General features: G+C 37.9%; 1 protein-coding gene across 1 annotated transcript in view; it reads left to right on the top strand.

Moving 5' to 3' along the window:
• Positions 1-12,618, top strand: part of ERBIN (erbb2 interacting protein) — a 121,617-nt gene extending 108,999 nt beyond the window's left edge. The window contains exons 23-25 of the mRNA XM_075488680.1: positions 7,239-7,331; positions 7,921-7,995; positions 10,800-12,618. Of these exons, the coding sequence (XP_075344795.1) occupies positions 7,239-7,331; positions 7,921-7,995; positions 10,800-10,907 (276 nt within the window). The 3' untranslated portion in view covers positions 10,908-12,618. The remainder of the gene's footprint in view (positions 1-7,238; positions 7,332-7,920; positions 7,996-10,799) is intronic.
• The last annotated feature ends 11,243 nt before the right edge of the window (positions 12,619-23,861 follow it).

A 23,861-nucleotide genomic window follows, 5' to 3' on the forward strand; every position in this document is an offset into this window, starting at 1 on the left:
GACAAGTTCATGCCTCTACAAATTTTGGGAAAGTTCTACCTCATATTGTAGATCTGTCTTAGATTGTAAATAGAAATCTGGATTTAGATTGTTGCTATTTATTGACCATCTGTTTGGGTCCTTCTAAGATAAGAGTGAATCTAGTGGATCTAGGGATCTTTATAGCAAGATGGTCTGCTAGAGACACTTTCAAAAGATAACTTTCTAGTCTCACCATGCATTCCTTCTTTTTTTTTATCTATAGTTTTGCCACTTACAGAAAATTGAGAGATACAGGAGCCTCTGAGAGGAGCTTCCTGTAAGGAGACTTCAGGGAGTTGCCTGTACAATTGGGGGAATTGAGAAGAGTTATAAGAAGGTGCTTTGAGGCACTAAGGAGCTAAGGAAAATTGGCTTTGGCAGTTTAATCTGGGTGTTTGGCCTGAAACTTAGAGGAGCAGTAAGCTCAGATTGAATCTTTACTAAAGAGAGACTTGAAGAGTACAGTCTTCCCCTCCCAAGAGAGGGAAAGCCTCTGGAAACTTGTCTGGAAGCTTGAAAAATCCATTGACTAGAGAACAGGGTAGGTGGAGAAGAGGAGCATGAAGAAAGCTCACTATGTCATTGAGTAAGAGGTTATCCAATAGCCTTGGCCAAGAAAAGCCAAGTATTGTCAGTAAATACTGTTTTCCAAGGGAGTTTCCAATGACTGGTCTACCAGAGCATCTGGGGAGTATGAATATGCAGAGGCATGTGACTTTGATTATTAAACTGGGTTTAGTTTCACAAGATAAAGCTAGTATGAATGAGCAACTGTCTGCCTGAGGACTAGCGACTATTTTCAAAATCAGATTAGTATATGTAGTCAACAGACAAACACCAAATTGTATTTATTCATAGAATCATAGAATCATTTAGGTTGGAAAAGACCTTTAAGATCATTACGTCCAACCGTTAACCTAGTACTGCCAAGTCCACCAATAAACCATATCCCTAACCACCACATCTACATGTCTTTTAAATACCTCCAGGGATGGTGACTCCACCACTTCCCTGGGCAGCCTGTTCCAATGCTTGACAACCCTTTCAGTGAAGAAATTTTTCATAATATCCAATCTAAACCTCCCCTGGCGCAACTTGAGGCCATTTCCTCTGGTCCTATCACTAGTTACTTGGGAGAAGAGACCAACCCCCACCTCTCTACAGCCTCCTTTCAGGTAGTTGTAGAGAGCGATAAGGTCTCCCCTCAGCCTCCTTTTCTCCAGGCTAAACAACCCCAGTTCCCTCAGCCGCTCCTCATCAGACTTGTGCTCCAGACCCTTCACCAGCTTCGTTGCCCTTCTCTGGACACGCTCCAGCACCTCAATGTCTCTCTTGTAGTGGGGGGCCCAAAACTGAACACAGTATTCGAGGTGCGGCCTCACCAGTGCCGAGTACAGGGGCACGATCACTTCCCTAGTCCTGCTGGCCACACTATTTCTCATACAAGCCAGGATGCTATTGGCCACCTTGGCCACCTGGATTCATATTCAGGCAGCTGTTGACCAACAATCCCAGGTCCTTTTCCTCCAGGCAGCTTTCCAGTGACTCTTCCCTAAGCCTGTATTGTTCCATGGGGTTGTTGTGGCCCAAGTGCAGGACCCAGCACTTGGCCTTGTTGAACTTTATAGAATTGGCCTCTGCCCATCGATCCAGCCTGTCCAGATCCCTCCTAGATCCTTCCTACCCTCCAGCAGATCAACACTCCCGCCCAACTTGGTGTCATCTGCCAGCTTACTGAGGATGCAACTTGATCCCCTCATCCAGGTCATTAATAAAGATATTAAACAGAACTGGCCCCAATACTGAGCCCTGGGGAACACCACTTGTGACCGGCCGCCAACTGGATTTAAGTCCATTCACCACAACTCCCTGGGTGTGGCCATCCAGCCAGTATGCCTGTCCAAGCCCTGAGCAGCCAGTTTCTTCAGGAGAATGCTGTGGGAAACAGTGTCAACTCATGTAAGAGTATCTTAGTCAGTATCTTAGTCAAATGACATGTATTTTGAACTTTTTTCTTTTTTTCTTACTTGGAAAAATTAAAAACTCTATAAAAAATCCAAAAACTTTGAATTTGCCAGGTTTTGATGCTTTGTGATATATCTTTTACTATGATGATATTTTTTCATGGGTCTTTGTCACTTTTTCAAGATAGGTGTGTTTCATTTGTTAGATGGCATATGGAGGATTTTCCTTTTCTTCTTTGGTGCAATCTTTTTATTTTATTTTGTTCTTACAACTACAAAGTCTGTGGTGGCAAGACGGTAATGTCTACAGCTTGCTTTCTGTTACCCTTGCCAGTATTGCAGAGGTCAGGTTTGCAAGGTAATGAAGCTCAAAACCAAGCCACTATCACTTCTGTCCTTGAGCTCATGTTACCTGTTGGATTGTCTACAGTGGCACAGGGGTGGACTCCAAGGTTTCTTTCAAGCCTCTTTTTCTCTAAATGAGGCTTGTTCACATTCTTGAATGAAGTGTTATTGGAATGCATTGCAGATGTTGACAGCATTGCAATAGCAAGAAAACCCAGTCAAACAGTCAAATCTCTGTCTCTGTGTAAATTTTTATTTGTCCTGTACCAGTGATAGGGGGGGAAAATGAGACAAAATAATAACTGGTAATTAGATGGTTTTCCACAGCTGTTTATCTTGACTGCCAGCTTCTCTTCCTACAATATATTTGATATGTTGCAAATTTATGAAAACCTAGAAATTTTGATAAGCTGTGCACCTTTGTTGTTTTTCCAGACACATGAACATTTGAATGACTTTATTTACATGTAATTCTGCATGTTAACTGCTGATTACATGCTGATTTACAGTAAATAAAGGTAAATAGGGGTCACTGAGTTGTATTTTATAGATCACAGTGGTACTGTTCTTGCATGGTTTTTATCTTGCATGACAATGGAATATGTTTGTATTAGTCTATGTATAACATGTCTTGTGGTTTATGCATGCTGCACTAATCTCTGTGTTAAATCTGTCCCCTCTTTATTCAGAGCATGCTGTCTAGGTCCTTTAATTCCAATTATGCTGCAGTTAGCAGCTTTCACTATGGCAGCTCTAGGGATCTGCATGGCAGCCAGGGTAGTGTTGCCTTGAGTATTGCAGACGGAAGAGGTTCTGGTGTGCACATTGTTCGAGTGAGTACCTACAGGAGGCTATTGCAATATATAGAGGGGGAAAGAATAAACTGTAAGAGGTGTCCTTAAATTGATAGAGTTATCCTTTTACATATGGACAGTGCTTTCAATAAAAAGAATAAAATGTATGTGCTGGAATTTTTTATAGGCATTAAACTAAATACTTCGCTTTCACTTCATATGCCTTAAACTTACTGCAAGGCTTTTCAATTTAATGTCATGAAATTGAGTTTTCTAATTGGCTTTTATAGATGGTTGAACATACGTAAAACTGTCTGGTTTCGTTGTACATGTGTGAAAAAGAGATTTAACCTGAATTCTGAATTTAACCTAGGTTGATAAAGGTTTGAACAAAATCTTACTATGCTTTTTCCTCCCTCAAACAAATTCTGATGATGTAAACTGTGCTGTAAGGTACTTTAGGCATTCAAGAAAATTAATATTTTAGTTTGTAAGAAAACGTGAGGAAATTGCTTTTTAACTCTGAGCATCCTGGGTGATGTTATGGTATCCATAGTGAGCTGGATAAGGTCAACAGAAGACTGCTTTTAACCATATGAATCCTTGAATAGGCAGTCCTTAGCATCTGTTGACTTTTGTTATCAGTTTATTGGTGATCAAAGACACCTCTGCAGTTGCTAGTTTTTGTAAATATCTGTCAATATTTTATGGGTGTGGTGTCTTGGCTAGTTAAGATTTTCTACATAAACAATGTAGTAGTTAATCAGAGAAGATAAAGAATGATAAAGCCCTTAATGTTTTATTCTGGGCTTCTTAGGAGAGCTTTGTTGTTTGAAATATATGAAGACAGTTGTCTTTACTGCTCCATTCTGTTTAAAGCATCCCCAGGCTTCTACTCCAGGAGACCAATGCCAGGATGAAGTATTCATTTCAGGACAGCAGAATTACTCATCTGCCACACTTGGTCTCAAAGATGTTCCTCCAGACAGCACGAAGAAAATAGCTGTGCAGGTAATTGTCTACGTGATGTCATGGATAGGATATATTTATTATTATTTGTAAGGATATATTTTTTTATTAGTAGTAGAAACATATGTAGGGATAGCAGTTGGAACTGGGGCTTCTTTAAAATGTAATACTCAGGTATTGAAGGTGGCGTAAATGAAATAGCATCCTCTTTTTGGAAGACAAAACAGTTAACTATATGAAGGGGGATAGTTCTTGTTTTTCTTCCGCAAGGGCTTTGAAAGAAGAAATTTGCAGCAGAAGATGTTCTTGCAAGTGGAAATTGGAATATGGCAGATGATTTCAGGAAAACAATCTGAAGCTGATTAAACTGATTAAAGCAATCTCAACCTGATTTAAAGAACAAACCTGAAATCTGTTGTGATGAAATTGTGATGATAAGCTAGAATTTATAGGAGACATTCTGTATTCATCTCTAACGACCATCTATACAGGCAGGACTTACTACAAGGAAACTAAATGGATGCTTGTAAATTATTATGGTGCAGCAATTGATCTTTCTTTTTGTAAATTCAGTAATTTCTGTTGCATTTCTACAGATATTGGATATTGGGAATTTGCATAGCTGTTGATACATGTTGCCTATGTAAACTCTACCTCTGGCAGTGCAATAAAAAATAGTTTTCCTGTCATGCTTCAGGTTTTCAGAAAAGGCAGTAGAAAATTGTGTAAATTGAATAAATCTCATCTGTAAATAAGCTAAAAATTTATATATACACATATTACCATTTCTCAGAATCACTTCACCATAAAATACTCAACAGAATAGATTCTGATACATGTCCATTCACATAGCATGGTTAAAGGTTGACATTTGCATGCTTCAGTTATTTATGATATTGAGAGAGAGTATTTTAATATCCTTGTATCCTGTAAGTATGAGGTAATGGTGGCAGGCAGAAAAAATCTGTATCTCAAGACTGTAGCGTTTTTGGAATGTGGGAGTCATACAGAGAGATTGAGTGAATACTTAGGTTAGGTAAGAGCGTGAGGCATATGGGTGAGAAGGGAAAAGGCTGCCCATCTCAACGCAGAGCTGAACAGTAACTGAGGCTTCAGTAAGAAACCTCTCCAGCATCATTCCTAGTGAAATGGTTTGAATGAACTGTATGTCTTGACAGTTGTGTACCTTACTGCTGTTTGTCATCATTATACATACCAAGTCAGTGACAGATGTGTTAACAAAAGAATAACATTAATTGCAAGTATCATTACAGTTCTGCTATTAAAATCTTGAGCTTGTACGTGAATTTGCCCAGAAGATTTTCTTGCAAAGTGGGCACCAAAAGATGCGCAGAGAACATGTAATTTCTGTCTGCTAACTGTGTGGGATTTTTATTTTGTGTATGACCTACTGGGAATTGTTACAAAATCTCTGAATTTTATGCAATAAAAGTGCAAACTATAATGATACCAACCAAGTGTCAATATTGTCAATTGCACTGCTAGAAAATAATGGCTGGGATAACTCAGTGAAACAAATGCAAAAAGCAAAGACTGTTTAGTCTTCTCTAGTAGATTAGCCCTCAAAGTAAGTTTTATTTTTCAGATTTGTTCTCAGGAGGTCAGAGCTAATGACTATAAAGAAAATTTAGTGTAATTGTACATGATCCAGAAGAACAGTTTTAGTAATGTTCCTAAAATTAAAAGCAGTCAAGTATGAGAAATACTGAAATAATAAAGGAGGAATTGAGGATCCCTGCTTATCAAATGTATGACACAGAGTATTTATGTTTTATTCAGATACCTTTGACAAATGGACAGATGTGCCAGCCTCAAAGACCTCAGGCAAACTACAGCCAAGTCCATCATCTCCCTCCTCAATCATCAGTAGGAAGACATCCGTCTAGAGAGCAATTAATTGATTATCTGATGTTGAAAGTTGCCCACCAACCTCCCTATACACAGTCCCAGTGTTCTCCCAGACAAAGCCACGAGGTAAGAATAAAATCCTACTTCACAACATGACATCTGTCTGTCAGTGGCAGTGAATTGTTAGATTGTTTTCATTTATTACCATTTCTCTGTAGATGGTGACAGAAATCGTACAGGAATTTATCTCCAGCAGAAGACAGTGCTTCCTCAATGCAATTCTAGTACTGAAATGAAAACTACACATTCCTTCTAGTTTTGAGCTCTTTTTACTTTTTATGGGAACATTTTAAGAGAGAAATGTGGTAGATTTTTAACAGAATGTACCAGAAACTTAAGTTTGAATCTTTTTATTGAGCTAGAAATTTCTCAACTACATTTATTGATCACCAGCTCATTATTTATCTAGTAACTGAAAAAAATACAAAGTAGCAGTACAACTTAGGGTACTTTGCATCTATTCATTGCTATCCAGAATGGTTCAAAAACCTGCAAATGTAGAAATGTGCATCCATAAACAAAAGCTAGGATAAAAAAAGTGTGAGCATCTGATGCATGCCTGATAATTATCAGTTCTATTTATGATAGATGTGGGTAAGAAATTCTTATACAATTTAATGGCTTTTTCATTGTGGCAACCTTCTTTCTGTTCTTGGACACAAGATGTTTCCTCTGTATTGTTTTGGGTTTTTTGAGAAAATACTGAGAACTGTTTTCATTCTGTGCTAGAATGAGAATGTCCACTTCTTGTGTAAAATAAGTTTTCTAGTTAACTATTCTGGCAAGAGAAAGGGAAACAGTGTTGGCTACATAGAACGAAAGTAGGAACGAGGTTTGATTTTTAAAATTCAGCTAGAGGTAGCAAAGAAATAGGAGGAACAGGTTCTCTCATAGGAACATGTTTTTTGCTGGGGGCAGTAAATTTATTTACATAATATCTAAATATCTCTGAATTTAAAGCCCACATGAACTATGATTATAATAGCCATATTGGAGTAAAACTTATGTACAGTGATACACGATGCTGTTGTATTGGAATCTTGTTTTGAATTAATATTATGAGATCTAATATTCTCTTGAACTGTCAAAAATGCTTTTTTGAGTTTTTTCCTTCTAAAGCTTTTGTTCACCTGAATTCCTTAGTAATAACTTCATTACAGTAGCTTTGAATGCAGATTTTCAGCCAGTTCATCTAATCTTGGTTGTAACTACTTAGATTCGAGTGAGAATTGACAAGGATCCAGAACTTGGATTTAGTATATCGGGAGGAGTTGGTGGTAGAGGGAATCCATTCAGACCTGAAGATGATGTGAGTATTTTACAGTAATGCACCTTAAAATCTTTCTGATTAATAAATGTTTCTAGTGTTTAGCAGGGGGAATATATATATTCCCTGAACTACTAAACTCCAGGACTGGAGGGGAGAAAACTGGGGACAAATGATATGGAAAATCAAGGTGGCAGGTGACCACAGTGGTCATGTGACAACACACAGCTATTCTAGCTGAGTGGTTCTTGCACAATTCCAGATATCAGCCAGCAGATTTGAGATAGTGAATTTTATGGAGTTTACAATTAGGAAGCCTTTTAAAAGAGAACATGATTTAGCCTACAGCCTTATTTCTGGTGGTTGATAATTCATCTTGACATACACATCTGCCAAATTAAGCAACGGCAGATCAGAATTTGCCCTCCATTACTCCTTTAAAGGCAATTTTCCTGGATTTAACATCAGAAAAGGAAGGCAGTCGCAAAAGCTGGTAGACCTGTAGAATAACTGAATTCTTTTCTACTTAGGATGGAAAATTGAAATAATGTTTTGAATTACATCTGTTTCATGCTGCCCTACTCTTCATGAAATAAGTTGTCAAAAATGTTCTCCACCTCTGTTTTTCAAGGGTATATTTGTAACCAGAGTGCAACCAGAAGGACCAGCATCTAAGTTGTTGCAGCCTGGAGATAAAATAATTCAGGTACTGTGGTCATCTAATTCACTAGCCTGTGTAATATACCAGTTCATTTTCAGTTTGCACCTTTTTCTAAGAGCAGAATCTTTAATTTTTAGACAGATTGCCAGTATCTTTTCCAGAAGCATTCTTATATTCTGGGATGATGCTTTGAATTTTCTTCCACCTAACATTAGGATAGGTGATACAGGCTGAAGCATTAATCAGTTGGATCATTTTTTCAAACTCTGAACATTTTTCACACTTTTAAAGACAAAAAAACAGACCTAATGTTGTCATTCAAGACAGAACATGAGCATTTCATTAGGCTTTACTGTCATTCAGTTATTTAACTTGTGGCCATTCACATGAAATGTTCTGAATAAGGTGTTGTCCGAATACCAGCAGTTGCCACTCACAACCCCTCTCCCAAGCTGCACATTGCTGTTACCTCCCCCTCCATCCTGCATGCCTGCCAGTCTTTGCTGCCTCTTGCCCAGCTGATGGGCTGGACATGCGCAAGCGCTGGCAGAAGCTGCCTCTTGGCTGGCTGATACCTGGCCGGTCACAGCGTGTGCCTCCTGGCTGCACCATCTGCTGCAGCAGACAAGTAGGTTACTTCAGGAGCCGTGGCTTCTGGGCTGCAGCTGTGCAGTTCTTTTCTGTAGGAAGCTGGTACCTTTCAGGCTTCTTCTGTACCAGAGTTGTTTGAAGCTGTCTAATGAGCTCATAAGCTATTTGGGGAGGGCTCAAGGAAATGGACAACGGGATTATGTAAGCCTTACTTTCTTAGGGAAATTGCCTAACAGGACATTTGAACAGTGCTGTAGCTACCCTTAAAGTTGCAGAGCTTGTTAAAAATTATTAATTATTCACCACATTACTGGTTTGAGAATGTTGATAGAGTTGACTCTGCTGTGTTTCAGTTTTCTAAAAAAAAAAAAAAAAAACAACAAAAAAAAACCCCAACAAAACCAAACCAAACCCAAAAAAACAACAATAACAAACAAAAACCATCAAAAACCCCACTAGTATCTCAGTTAAACCACAACATTGTGTGAACAGTTTTCTAAAACAAAGCCAGACTGAAAACACAGCCTAATCCTTCAAATGAAAGATAAAGCCAAAAAACACACAAGAAAACTAAACTGAGATCAAGTTGTTCCAACTAAAAGATGGCTTGGTTTTGAGCATTGAGGTAAATAATTCTGTACTTGTTTTTCCTCATTGAGATGAGAAAGGTCCTAGTTCTCTTACTGATGTAGGTGACTTTAAGGGATGGGGGTAACCCTCCAACACACCATACAGGAACTAGAAGCATGTTAAACCTTTGAAAATACTGGTAGCATATTTGTTACTTATTTATAGAGTGGAACATGTGTGAAAGGTGACATTTGTTTTAATGGTTTATTCCTGTCTTTATGGAATTTCATTTGTCTGCATGACATTTACAATGAAGTTTCCTTTTGTCATGTTGCTACTGCTTGGGTTTTGCTTTTTGTTTAATGAGGAATTCATAGTTTGAAAAAGAGCTGAAGCAGAAATTGCATGCTTAGACAATTACAGGCCGTTTCATTTCTCATAACTAAGAATATTTTTTTGTGTAACAACACATTATTTATACCTGTGATAATCCCAGTGATGATGTAATGACAGTCCCACTCTGTCTTGTTGCCGCTTAGCTAACTTCTGCAGTTTTTGACTGAATATCATCTCTCTCAAAACGACTTCGCTATGCTTGATTTTGCAATATTCTCTGTAAAACAGGCATTAGGCATGCATATTATAATGTCTGTCTAATACATATGTCTAATAAAAATACTCTACATGACCAATGACTAGATAATTGCATGTAAGTCTTAAGATACCGTTGCATATTAGTTTAGGGCTAGGACATTCTGTACAGATTTGGAAGGGTTATTGCCACTTTTGCTCTCTGAACAGTCTACATGTAAATCTTTCTCTGCAACCCTAGACAGATTTAAAAACCACTGCCTTCACAACAAAGGATTCAGCTGGTAGCAACAGGAAGTGTTTGGTGATGGGATAAGGAACTTCAACTCCAAAATGGCACAGCTAAGGCTCAGAGCGCATGACCAGTTCTCTGTGTCGCCACATAAGGGGCAGTAGCTCAGGGAGAAAGGTGGGATGCACAGCTGGAAGCACTAACAGTTTAAACTGGACGAATCTGTCATTCTGCAAGATTTTACCACCCAGACTGAACATGAATTTGCAGTAGTACACCCTGAGAGATTGAATCCCAGCGATGTTTTCCCTGTCTTTTGTAGGCCAAGCCAAACCTGTCCCAAGAATGACAATGTTGTTCAGAGCCATAGGAAAATTCAAACTCAGGGTGACCTCAGGAGGTCTCACACCCTAAAATGGCTCCCAATGCTATTAATGTTTTTTGTTAAAGGCTTCAATAGTTTTAATTTATCACAAATGCTATTTCTAATATTCCGATATTTAAACTGAGATGTATCATTTGTACAGCATTTGCTTTTTTTGGTGTGGCTGTATTAAGGCTGATGAATTAGATGTCTGATGTTAATGGTTTAAAGTTCAGTTTTCCCTTTTGGTTATTTGCAATACCTTTGGGGCAAAATTCTTCCGAGGCTAACACAATAGTTTAATTTCTTGTAGCATACAGATACACATTCAACTCACATCAACAATGTAATCTGCAAATCTGCAGTGTTTTATTGTCTGCATTCATATAGAATTTGGTTATTTTAAACCTTAAAGCTTAAATAAACTAATATGAAATATGAGACATGTTTCACTAACACAGCATATGAGACTAATTTCCAATTTTAAATATTTCTTTTTAGGCTAATGGATACAGCTTCATCAATATTGATCATGGACAAGCAGTATCTTTGCTAAAGACTTTTCAGAATGCAGTGGAACTCATCATTGTGCGAGAAGTTTCTTCATAAATACTGTGGATTGGGGGAAAAGCCAGCAGGATTCATTGAAGGACTTATGGGAAACTGAATATTTTGCCTATTTTTATACATGAAAGGAACTTGAAAAGAATTATGATCAAAATTTGTACAGGAAATACTGAACTTGTGGTTAAAGGGGGAAAAACCACTGTATAGAACGTACAGGAAACCATTTTGGAAATGCATATGGTGAATAAACTTGTCTTTAAGCATTATAGCAATCTAAGGATCACTCCTCCAAGAACAAACCTGTGTTGGTTTTTTTGTACACATGGTAGGTTTATTTTTGGATAATTCATACACATTACTAAACTTTGTGCAAGGCTTTGCAAAGCCTCAGTTGTAGCCAATGGACAGATGGCAGGGCTGTCTGTCCTGTAGCTGTTTATTGCCTTTATTTTTATTCACCAGACATTAATGTGTTATGCTGAAACCACTTCTGTAGATACGGACAGGAGAAACGAAATGTTGGCTTTGCTATGTGCACATTGTATAGATGAATGGGTAGATGGAAGGTGGTGCTGGTTGGGCAGAATAAAGGTCAGGTGAAACAACTATCTGCTATCTAAATCTGGAATCAGGAAAGAAGAAAAAGTGTTTAGTTCTGGAGTGTACGTCTACCAATAGAAAATGCAATAAAAGCTTATGGTGTTTTTTAGGAAGACTGTAACTACAAATTTGTGATATTCTACAGGATTTGTTCTTAATGTAGTCACTGAATATTCATTTGCCACGTGCAATTCATGGTTAGTTGGGTTTTCTTGCATACATAATTTTTTCAACTGTACTGTGGAAATGTGCCCAGAGGTTTTTCTCTGCTGTGGAAATCCCCAATTTTGTGCAAATGGTGATACTTTTATCTTTATAAAAAGTACTCCATTTTAACCTTATAGATTTTAAAAATGAAACTGAAATGGCCAGTTTTTAGGGTTGTTGCCTGTAATATATAGTTAAACATACACAATGTAAATGATGCAGGAAGGGTTATGAAAGACATCTCAATTTTGTTTGGCCTTTGCATTGCCTTGTTAATCAAAAAGGAAACCATACGCATGGAGCTAGTTAACCAAAGCAAGTTGGTGAAACTTTGAACAGTGATGGAGAATTGCTGTGGTGAGATGGAGAGCAAAGGGAGGGTGTACTTAACAACCCACCAGTTCATAATGATGTTTCTTAAAGGGCTGTCCCTACAGGTAACATTAAATGTGAACTAGACACTTCAGAGTCATTAAAGGGTTTCTAACTATATTAATGTAATAGTGATTTACCACAGGCTGCCTTTGTTCCTTATTACTGTATAAAATACTCAATTATGCTTCTATTAATTTGTTTACCAGAAACATTAACTTTATTTTTCTCTTTCTCCTTTGTAATTGAATAAAGACTGCATAATCTGCAGTGATAATTAATACACGGTTGTTATGGACCAGGGAAAAGTGCCATAGAAGACCAGTAACTGTTTTTAATCAGGGCTAATGATTAGCCTGTCATTGGAGCAATATTCAGTTATTGCAGTTCATTTTTAATTACATATAAGTTGGTAGTTTGAGACAGGTATAAGTTGCTTTTTTCCAACCCATGTGTACAGAAGTAAACGCTTCTAATAAAGCTAGCAAAAACACCAGCCTCCTTTAGTTTCGGGACAATGAGCTGGAAGAGAGAAGAATTATACATAGCTAGCGGTAATAAACAGGCAGTACTTTTTAAACAAGTGAACTCCAATATTATTGCACTTCTTTCAAAGATGTTAACTATTGCTTATTGTACTGTGTATAGTTCTAATTTTAATTGAAACCCTTTAACACCTTGTATATTTTAATTCTTTTTAGTTGATTTTCAGCAATATTTACATAGAAAATGATTTTTTTTGATATATTAGCAGAAATGTGCTGTATTTTGATAAAACTCACTTATTTTCTGTGTGCTGTTAATCTTCAAAGAAAAGAATGAGAAACATAGCTATATAATGGCAGGCTTCAGTATTCCCCTTATAAGATGTGTTTTGTCGTTTAGTTTCTATTTTTTTATTGAAAATGCAAAATGTTCACATCACATGTTCATTACTTGTAATCATGTTATTTTTATCACACACTGCCTTTTAAAGGGAATGCATACAGACAAGTCCTGAATTACCTTGGTCTTCTACATAACCTGTATCTTTGGGAAGGGGAAAGTCCAAAAAGCAGAACTGATTCTTTACTGATCTTGGACTGACTTTGTATACATTTTGCAGTACATTTAAATATATCACTGAGGAATTATACTGTATTGTATTTTGCTTTGATGGTAACAGAAGTTTTAAATGTTGTTGTGTCACTTAATTTTCAGATTTATGTATCACAGGAAAATTCTACCAAAAACTGTCTGGCTATGGTAGAACTACGGAAGTAGAGATTTATAGCAAGAAATCCAGTACTTCTTGTGGAAATACTTGGCCAAAGCTTGTCTTCAGTAAATTAGCAAATTAACCATCTAATAAAACATGGATTATGCTGATTTTACTCAGTAAACGTTGGAGTTTTCAGTGGATTGAAATGTGTTTGTTCCTTCAGTGTCTGTGTGTAAAGGTAAACACATGTCAAACTAGCTGATTTGGCAGAGAGTGGGAGAAAGATGTCTCCTGAACTAGTCCAGCCACAATTCAGCAGGAGGAGAGACAATATCGGCACTTTTCATTTTTAATGCATCTTAAACTACATTTTGAATAGAATAAAATCCATCAGCAGCCTAAGTTACTCAGCATGGCAATGAGTTGATGCAAACTCTGTTAATTCTTTCTATTCTTAATAGTTCATTAAAGAATCAGTTCAACTGATGTAATGAAAAGATGAAGTCTCCCACATATTTATTATGTAAATATTTTTAGTTCCTTTTTTGAACTGAAGTTGAAGAAATGTGTATATACTTGAAAGCATTCTATGAACACAAACATAGCAATAAACAACACACAGAATCAAACCTTTATAATTATTTTGGTTTTGTTTAGAAATATTCCCTTGTCAACAGCTACGAAATGTTTTTATTGATCTGCATTTATTCAGCATTCCAAATTTTTGTATATAATTAGACTGTTTCTGAGGTAACACATGGAGAATAGATAATAAACTAATGCTCTTTAAAGCTGTGTGTAATTGACTTATTTAAGTTCTAGGCAATTCTCCATAACACCATTTTATTCTTCTGTAGTTTCTGTAGACCTTAGTACTCTATCAATATACAGTAGTAACGTCTTATTTGTGTTTCTGGCTCTGTGCATCTTGGTGCCCCAGGGTCTGCTCTAGCTCATTTCACTGCAAGACTGGGTTATTCACAATAAAAGAAATACTTTTGTGAATAACCCAGTCTTGCAGTGAAATCAGCTAGGGCAGCCAGTGGCTTCTCTCCGACAGAGGTGAGTGCTCTTTATCTGATGCAAACTTAGTAGTTTCAGTAGCAGAGCAGACACTCTTTAAAATTAAGAGTGTCTTGAGAGTGCTCTGGCGAGATGTACAAGGATTATGTGGTAAAGAAGGTGAAGAGCTAGGCACAGAATTTCACAGGAGAGATAAATGCAGGTTTACATCCAGTTTTCTTGGAAACCATCTGACAATGTAGTAACACAAACTGTTTAGGCTTTTTCCTTGTATATGTGGCGCTGGCAATCAATATCACTTACTACATGACTGCCTACATCCTCTACACAGAAAACCGATTCTAACTACAATGTGTTAACAGCCCTGATGACCCTGGAGTATTGGGTCTCTCCTTACTTAAAGTTTTCTGTATCTGCTCCCTCCTTGGATTTTGGAATTTTTTCCCTCTTCATTTTTTCCTTGCAAGCTCTCTTTTTGAAGACCTTTTTGTTGTCTTTTCTGCCTTTTATGCATCAGACTTCAAATTTATTCTTTCCCATTTCACAAGGATTATTCATTAGGTAAGCCTCATTCCTGTGCAACTGACCCTTTGGTCTCCTCCTTTATTGCATAACTCACCAGTTTACTTTTTCATTAAGCACCTGAGAATGCTGGGTCCAACTTGTGCTTTTCTGACTGGAGGCACTTTTCCAGAGAGAAGGTGTATTTTTGGTGTGTTATTTCTGTTGCCTTGGATTAAATTGAATTTTGGAATGTGTCCAGAAGATTCTGTTGCAGCATCTATGAGACTACCTTGAAACTGGGGTTCCACTACACCAAACGTTACAACTGCTCTATAAAATTGCCCCTGTCTAAAAGAGTTGTTGTTACATGAAAAACTAAAGTAGCCAAAGTAAGAGAAGTGCAAATTTCTATTTAAGACCATACACTTCTCAACTGAAGTCAGCAGGAAAAAACCTCAGACCTAATGATTGTCAGTTCAATACCTGCCTTAGGCAATATGCTGCCTATGATCCTGCAGCATTGATGAATTCTTGGCTGAAGTGTATAAAGTAGGGCTAGAAATTGATTATTTACTATAGTGTCTGAATCCATCTTGGCCAGTTTTATGTGATTCTGTGATTTCTCACAGTCTGTGTAATTGGAGCCATATTTTGTCATGAACAAGGACACTATTTCAGTAAGTTTTCCCTGTGGCATCTATTAGAAAACAAAACAAGAAAATCAAACAGCAGAAGAAACATCTTTCTCAAAATTGTCCTTTATTTAATTTTTCCTACTCAGTTAGGTATAGCTGATTTTAGGAAACTTTTTTCAAGTTACAGTATCAAATAATCTCTTCTGCCATCAAGGATTATCTTTCCCAGAGGCCCACCTGAGAAGTAAATTTAAAAATTTTTTGAGTGCCTCCAGAGTATATCACCTGTTCTGAGTGGCCTTACATAGAAAATTAAAGAAGAACTAGAGCACTCTGTATGGTTTTAATTTAAAAAGACAAATCTGCATGTGCCCTCTCAAAACAAATGTTGGAACATTTGTTCCAACCAGAACAAGTATACTTTCTGAAATAAAACTGTCCTCTTATTAAGGAAGCTAGAAGTATTTTAGAAGATTGTTGTTTTGTGTTGGAGGCTTCTTCATGAACGGTGGATACAGCATCTAAAAAAGCCTATCATTAGTTACAGGTTTTGGTTCTTTATTTGGAAAACTAAGAATCTATCCTGTAAGGTGAAAAAACAAAGACAACTATGATTGCAATAACTGATCTAATTTAGATGGTTCAATGTAAATAACTTCTGTCGTTATTCCTTTATTGCTCTTTAAATTAAGTTTGGACCTAGAGTTCCTTGTTCCTGGAATACTTTTTCTGCAAGAATTGTTCTACCTGTGACAGAACTGTATGAAATAATGCTAGCCCCAAGTGCCTCTGTGCCATGGGAGAATCTCAGATCACACTAGTGCTCTATTTCTGGGTTTTTCCAGGGCTTTTTGCTGTTTTTTTTTCACTCTTCCCAAGAGGATAAACCCGTAAGTTTATAAACTGCCTTCAACACAAGACAAAAAACCAACTCTTACTTTGAACGATTGGCTAATGCCAAATGAAGGTCAAGTTCTGCTTTACAACATGGGTTTGAAAGTAAACATCCAAAAAGAAAACCTTACCTTATGCCACAGCAGGTGATTTTGGAAAAAATGGGTTTGTCTTTACTCGCTCCACAGAATTGTATCTTAAATGATGTCTTGTATATCCTCACCCCATTTTTTAAGAGTATGTTCACATTTCTCAGGAATGAATGAACCTCATGTGCTGTTCCACTAAAGCATTAATGCATACTTACCACAGCAGAGGTCATTTAGGTAGTTCTTGCTTAGCCCATATAACAGTGAAGGTTCTTTAGGAATTTATGATTTTATACTTGAACTGACAGTTGCTAAATGTTACTATTTCACTAACCAGAATGATCTCCAATGTACAGAAGTATTACTGCAACCAGCTGGTAGAAGCATTATGTATCTATGAGGTAGTTGCTTCTAGGCTTGGGAACCCAGTGTTTTTAATTCACATTCTTATTCATCCTAAACAAGTAAGCAATAAAATACCTGATTTAATTTTCTGTGACATGACTCCATCTGATTCTTCTTACAGTTATGAAGACTAAAGAAAACTACTGATGACTGTTGGCAGGGAGAGGAAGCTTTTATAATGATGAGCTAAGAAAAACACTGGAAACTGATAAAAATTAATTTCACATCACATTTCACATCATATCACTGTCTTTGCAGCTTATTTTTGATTAAGAAATTAAGCTTTCTACAGCTATCCATGCTATTCATTCAGTAGCCAGGGCTTTCAGGTTACCCATGGGAGGTGTGCATGCAGTTTCTGTACAAATGTATGTTCCAATAGTGAAAATATTCTTGATTTCTAGACTTCGCATATTTTTGAAAGGGATGTCTAGAGTTGATATGATTACTTAACTATGTGAATCTTAAGAGTTACTGCATCCCCACCACCACTTAGTGAGGTGGATGCCATCTCTCCAAGCAGACATTTCGTCCTCAAAGAGGACTGGATGGTGACAGAAACCAAAACTGTGTTGCTGACCCCAGCTCTGCACCCAATTGTTGATGCCCCATACCAGTCCCCTCCTCCTCCTACCCTCTCCCCTCGCGAGCAGAACTGAGGAGAAGCACACCCCGACTATCCCCCCAGAGACTGGGGGTGATAGATCCTCTCCTGGTTGCTCCTGGAGGTATCGCTGGTGCCCACATGGGAGAATGGCAGGGGATCACAGTCAGAGGGTTGGATAAGCTTTGGCAGTCTCTCCACAACATCCTGGATCTGGGTCCGCAGCAAGCAGCAAATTTCTGTAGCCCGTGGGTCAGGTGAGCAGATGGGTGCCCCTGTGCCCCGCAGCAGGGAGCTGCCCACTACATCACTCACTGCTTCCTCCCCGTGGTCTGGTGTGGCTGAGGGTCAGTCTGTCCAGATGCTTTGCAGGAACGCACCCTTAGCATTTCCTCAGCTTTGAGGGCGGTGAGCCTCAGGCGGAGCAGGAGCCTTACACGTGGTGCTGGCAGACACCAGCTTCCAGCCATTGCCTTCCACTCATTTTCCACTTGCAGCTCTGCTAGTGACAGACTCTGCCCAGGCCTACACGGTGGTGGGGGTCCAGGGCTCTTGAAGCTGTAGGAGATCCTGTCTCCGTCCGATGCTGCGCAGCCTGCTGACTTCTGTAGCTCCTCTGCTTAGCAGCACAGCGCTACAACAGCAGTGCACCTCCTGCAGCAGGGGTCCAGGAGAGGCCCCAAGCACCGTCTCTGACCAACCAAGCTCTGACACAGGCCTCTCCCTCGCACCGCTAAAGGAGTGGGAGCGTCACCCTCCCGAAGCAGGGGGGCAGCTGCGACAAGGGCTCCGGGCACCCTGCGTCAAGGGCTGCGGACCACGCCTGCTAGCAGCTGCCAGAGCCTCCCCAGGCCCACAGCCCCGTGGCTCCCCTTGCCTCCCCCCTGGCAGCAGCTGGTACCCTCAGGTTTCTCAGAGGGTTCCCAGCAGTCCCCCACTTCTACCGCTTTCTAAGAGCCTCGTTTCAAGTACGGCATCACCCTGCCTTGCAGTCCAGCCCCTCTCCTCTGTCGCACTCCCTGATTTCCAGCCCTCTGCCTTCTTGGGTGTGCTTTTAGAATCATAGAATCATTAAGGTTGGAAAAGACCTGTAAGATCATCTAGTCCAACCGTAATACTGTCTGCTGATACTGCCTTTTCCTGAAGAAAATGCAAGAACATGACTTGAACATGAACTTGCAAGTCTGCAAGAACACGACTTGTATTTCCATGCTACAATTGGAAATACTGCTCTGTATTAAGGATAAGAATTAAGTATAGAAAAGGAGGCAGCTATTTGGCCTAAAGGAGGAGAAAACATGAAATAAGCACTACAACCTACATATTTTAGACTACATCAGAAATACTCTGCACAGGATTTTGTGCTTTTCAATAGTAGGTTGCAATTATCCCACTTGAGGGGAAAATCTATTAAGTAGCTATGGATAAATGTTACTGAGCTGTGAAAGATGCAGTTAACGTGTAGCTGGTAATGGCTGAGTGAGGACACTTTCAGCCACTCACATTTATATGAATACCTGAGTAGAAGTTTTAGAGATGTAATAAGAAGATGCGAGAGAGCAAGTATCATGTGACTGGCTGGCAAGGTTCCCGAGATGGCCGAGAACAGTTCCCCATGAAAGGTCATATTGCTGAAATGACATAGCTTTTCTGCATGGCCCAAACTTTTGAGCATCAGGAATTAAACTTCTGATTACAGTAGTCCGCAACATCTATTTTTGCAGCTGCATAACACAAAGGGGAATATGGCTCTGCACTGCATACATTTCATGAGGCATGGCTGGACACTGCAAATTGCTGAACTGTTTATGTTTCAGTATTGTCCAACTTAATGAAAAAACTGTGATGGAATATTCACTCTTGTTTGCCAGACATGTGAAAGTACTGATCTGGACAAACTTCTCAAGGACTGTCTCTTAATAGAGAAACTGGTAGCAGATGAACCAGATGCTCGCCAGAGAAATTCTCATTCAATTGCTAATGTTGATGATTTGTGAAGGAAACTTTGGAGAAAAAAAACCAACAAACCAACAAAAAGGGGGAAAATCTTTCTATTGAATTATAAGTATGCACTGGCAAAATACGTGATGTGAAAGTATTGTGCCAACACTCCTAACTTCATAACATTTTAGCATATTTGATTGATTTTTGTCTGCAACAACTTCCACTCACAATAGAATAATCAACAACTGGTTTTGAATATGGAGAACATATTTTTGCTGAGAATGTTTCTGCCAGAAGTACTTCAGTTGAAAGCCATGGCTCCTCTACTGAGAAAGTGAGGTTTACTAATAAATATTGAAATAGATTTTAACAGTTGGTTAGCTGACATAATACTAAGTCCTGAGAAAAATGAAATAATCATGTAAAATTGTCTAATTTGCTAGCTGTAATGAGAAACGACTGATGAGGTTGGAGTTGATGCATGCAAAGGTTAGAAACCATGCTGAAAAGTCTCCAAACAGGCAAAACCTCCAATTTTTTTCTGCTGCATTTTAATTAAAAAAGCTATGAAAACACACTTGGTGATTTAAATAATGGGACTGACTCTGCACTAAGTGACGTGTGGTGATTTTTTAATTGTAGATTGTAATTATTCTATTATAGCATTAATCATGATGTGCTTATATTTTAAGACATCTTAAGATACCAAAACATCTTAAGATACCAAAAAGAATTTTCAGCATTAGTACTTACTGAACTTGATTCATTTTGCAATAATGTCTATTTTATACCCCTTTCAAATAAGTTATAAATAAAATTTTAATGTCTATTTGCACTGAGTTATACTCTGGTATGTTTTCACACTTCACAATTATAAAGGTTCTGATCCTTTTATTATCAGTGGAAGCCTATATGCTGATGCCATGAAGGAGGCTGGGAACTAGAACTACTGGCAAAGGGTGACTGTGCCCAGACCTCCTCATCTTGTCATGCAGCATGACACACGATTAGATTTTTAAGTGTGCAAGTTAGTGATATTTTTTTCTGTGTCTCAGATAAGAAGAACTTGGTTGACTCATATGAGCAAAACTGATATTATTTTTCCAACTTAAGGCAAAAGAAGTCTTCTTTGAAATTCAGCCTGCGAGAGCAATTTAAAGCAACCACTTTAGCTGCGACAATACCTGGATTATCGTCCTTCAAAACAATATCCCCAAACCAAAAACTCACAACTGTTGTGATTTTTTCAGTTCCAGGTGATATTAGCCGGCTGAAGATGATACTCTATGAAGTCCAGTTTGCCAAACCAATACATAGGATGGTAATCCAACTATTGCACAAAAAAAGGAAATTTCATATCTAATGCATAGACTGGAACTGTGTTTGCACCCAGAGTCAGGCACTAAAATAGAAAGGTCCATTTCCACAGTTTCTCCACTATATGTGAAATTATTTGGATTTGGAGAAATTAAATTTTCGTGTCCTAAATGTATTTAAACTTCTTGCCCTGCTCCTACAAACTCTGGCTGGAAGGCAGAGGAAGTTCTTCCCAATGAATTCCAGAATTTTCTATCCAACCCCTTTGAACGATCTTGTTCAGATAGGTACTTTGGAAATCTAAAAACATCCTCCCTTAATGTAGAGTTATATGCTGTGACTCACAGCAGGATGAACCTCACAGCAAAGGAAAAAGATGCTTTTTTTCCTCTAGAAATATCAAGGACCTACCTGCACAGTTCCAGAAAACCAGCAAGTAGCAGATCTCTCAGCAGACACTCAATTAAATGAAAAAAAAAAGAAAAAGCTGAATTTTAACATTTTATTTTCCTTTTCCTACATACACATATTCACACATACTGATGTTAAAAGTATATCATAAAACATTTAGTTTAATATAAACTTACAAAATTGATATGTAGAATTTTATACAGCTTAAAAGAGGGTCTTCTAAAAACACCTTGTGAAGAAGAAATGCTTCTGTAATCCAGGTAGTGTTGTCTGGAAAACAGATACTATATTTCTGTATCTGACTGAAGAATGTGACTGAAGAAATGCTGCCCTGAAACAATAACTGGATGCAGAATCTGTTCTCAGATCTCTCTCTTACTCACTTTGGTGCATTTTCCTAGTCTGTAAATGGTGGCAATAATCTTCCTTTGTTAATATGCGCTTGGAGATTCAGAGGTAAAAATACTATCTAGATACTATTGGTTGTCAGCTAAGTCCCTCATCTTATTTCAGAGTAAGTTTAAAAAGAATTGAAAGCTGAGAAAAGCTACTCCATCCTTGATTTAAGCAATTTTATGGGGAGAAGGGGAACTTTGTTATAAAACACGCTCACATAGCTGCTAATATGACTCTTATAACTGATACTGCTATGCTAAATACAACATTCCTAACTTTTTTCATGTGTTTGCCATAAAACAGATAAAAAGCAGATGCAGAAATCTCACAGCTGTTTCAGTTTACCAATGCCAGTTTACACAGATGACTGCCATCCAGAGGCAGGAACTTTGAAAGGGTTTCAGCTGCTTATATCGACTATGTAGAGTTCATCTGTTAATCTCAGTATAGGTAGGATTTTAAGATTTCTAGGTCAAGTTTCATCTGGGAAAAACAACTACTACTAGAGAAATTTTATGCTAGAAATACCTTTTTATAATTTTTCTGGGTAGGGATATAAAATTGGTCTCATTTTGTGAAAAACAGGTCTTGTTAAATGCATTTTATGTAATTTTTGAGATTACAGATGTGGTGGATTAGGGATTACTTCACAGAATTAAGAGTTTGTTTTCTGTAAGATGTTTTCCTCTACTACACAGCAGTCTTATTAAAAAAAAAAAATTATACTAAGGCATATACAAAGAAGAGGGTAGCTACCTGCTAAACCTGAATAGTATAATGATGGAAAGGGGGTGAAAGCAATTTTTAGCATTTGGGAAGAACTGTGGATTCGTCAGAGTTTAGAATGAAGTCTATTGTCTGTGAAACGCTACAAAGTTAACATTTTCCAATTTGTCTGTATTTGAAAGTTCGTTCAAGTTAAACTGAGGTGTGAATATGAATTGCATTAGATATTTCAAAAATCCTACTTCCACATGCAGTTTTATTCCAAAATAAAATGTCCTGAAATAACTGTAGATGTAGGCAAAACATATACTGTGGCTTTCAGATTTCATGTTAACTGCCTACTTTGACGAGAAACAGTTCATACTATCAGAACTGAGGTTTTGGCCACGCACAGAACTTGTCAAGCATCTCTGCATGAATTTATACATTGAGTAAAATTCCTGACTGATCATGAGGCAGAAAAATATCCTGACCTGGAGCACTCATCTGGGCAAAAACTGAGTAAGAGTGTTACCAGCAGTCAATTTGAACCAGCAGTCTTACTGTGAGTAGTAGTAGGAGACTGGCATTTGAAGGTTATGCCTCTTGATTAATTCACAAGAGAAGGAATATTCGTGTTGTAAAAGACACTTTTGTTTCCTGTGTTCTGCATCGCCCATCTATGCAAAAATTGGAATTTTGGTTGTACGATGAGGCAAATTGTGTAAAGTTATTGTGTATGGAAACAAAGTCATGTAGCAAAACCTATATGAATATACTGGCTTTTAGTGGCATTCTAGTACTGCTTGTGAAAGAACATTCAGAAGAAAAATGCTTTATTTGTATTTGGATCTCCTCTCATCTCTTTGGATGTCTATTTTAATCACTCATATACTGAAAGATTAAGTTAAACATATAAATTCATCATCTTAAATAAATAAAAAGTAGTATACTGAACACAACTTGAATGCTTTAATGAGAACCAAAGGTGCTAGCCATGGTTAAATGATAGCAGTATTTTAAACATTTGTACTATTCGCTCAAAATTTTCTTGAAGTCTCAATAAGATGTCAGAAGTTCCCTAAATTAAAACTGCATTATACAATGATTATTTTAATGTTTTGACATTTTTTTCCATAAAGACCGCCAGCTTTTATTTTAGTTCAGTGCATAATTGCAGAATTATGAAAGCCTGACTAAAAAAACAGAACAAAGAATGTGTTATTATCCTGCAAATGTATTAATGTAAGTTGATACGTAAACAGCCTGCACTGAAACATCTAGTCATTTGACAACCAAACTCAGCTGAGAAATGCCCACTGAAAGGAGTATCAGTCATATGGCCGTCCTACGTTCTTCCCCGAACAATGTACGTATCGGTCTTTTTTCTTTGTTTAACAGAGTGTTGAGTAAGTCAGGTAAGTAACAGGTGCTACAGCACACACAAAGAATAACTGGTGATTGAGAAAAATATTATGACAAGTGGGAAAAGCAGTTTGACATACAGGCAAATACTTTGACAGATATAAACCTCTGAGATTAGCTGGTTTTGCTGACAGTGATGCAAATTCTTTGATATTTTCATGTACCTGCAGAAAGTTTCTCAGACAAAGCTTTTTGTAGACTATCTTACAGTCGTACTTAGGCTGGCAATAATATGCTTGATGTTCTATGTGCTGCTTGGCCAAT

Source organism: Mycteria americana, chromosome Z (genome assembly GCF_035582795.1).
Source record: "Mycteria americana isolate JAX WOST 10 ecotype Jacksonville Zoo and Gardens chromosome Z, USCA_MyAme_1.0, whole genome shotgun sequence".
Taxonomy (NCBI): domain Eukaryota; kingdom Metazoa; phylum Chordata; class Aves; order Ciconiiformes; family Ciconiidae; genus Mycteria; species Mycteria americana.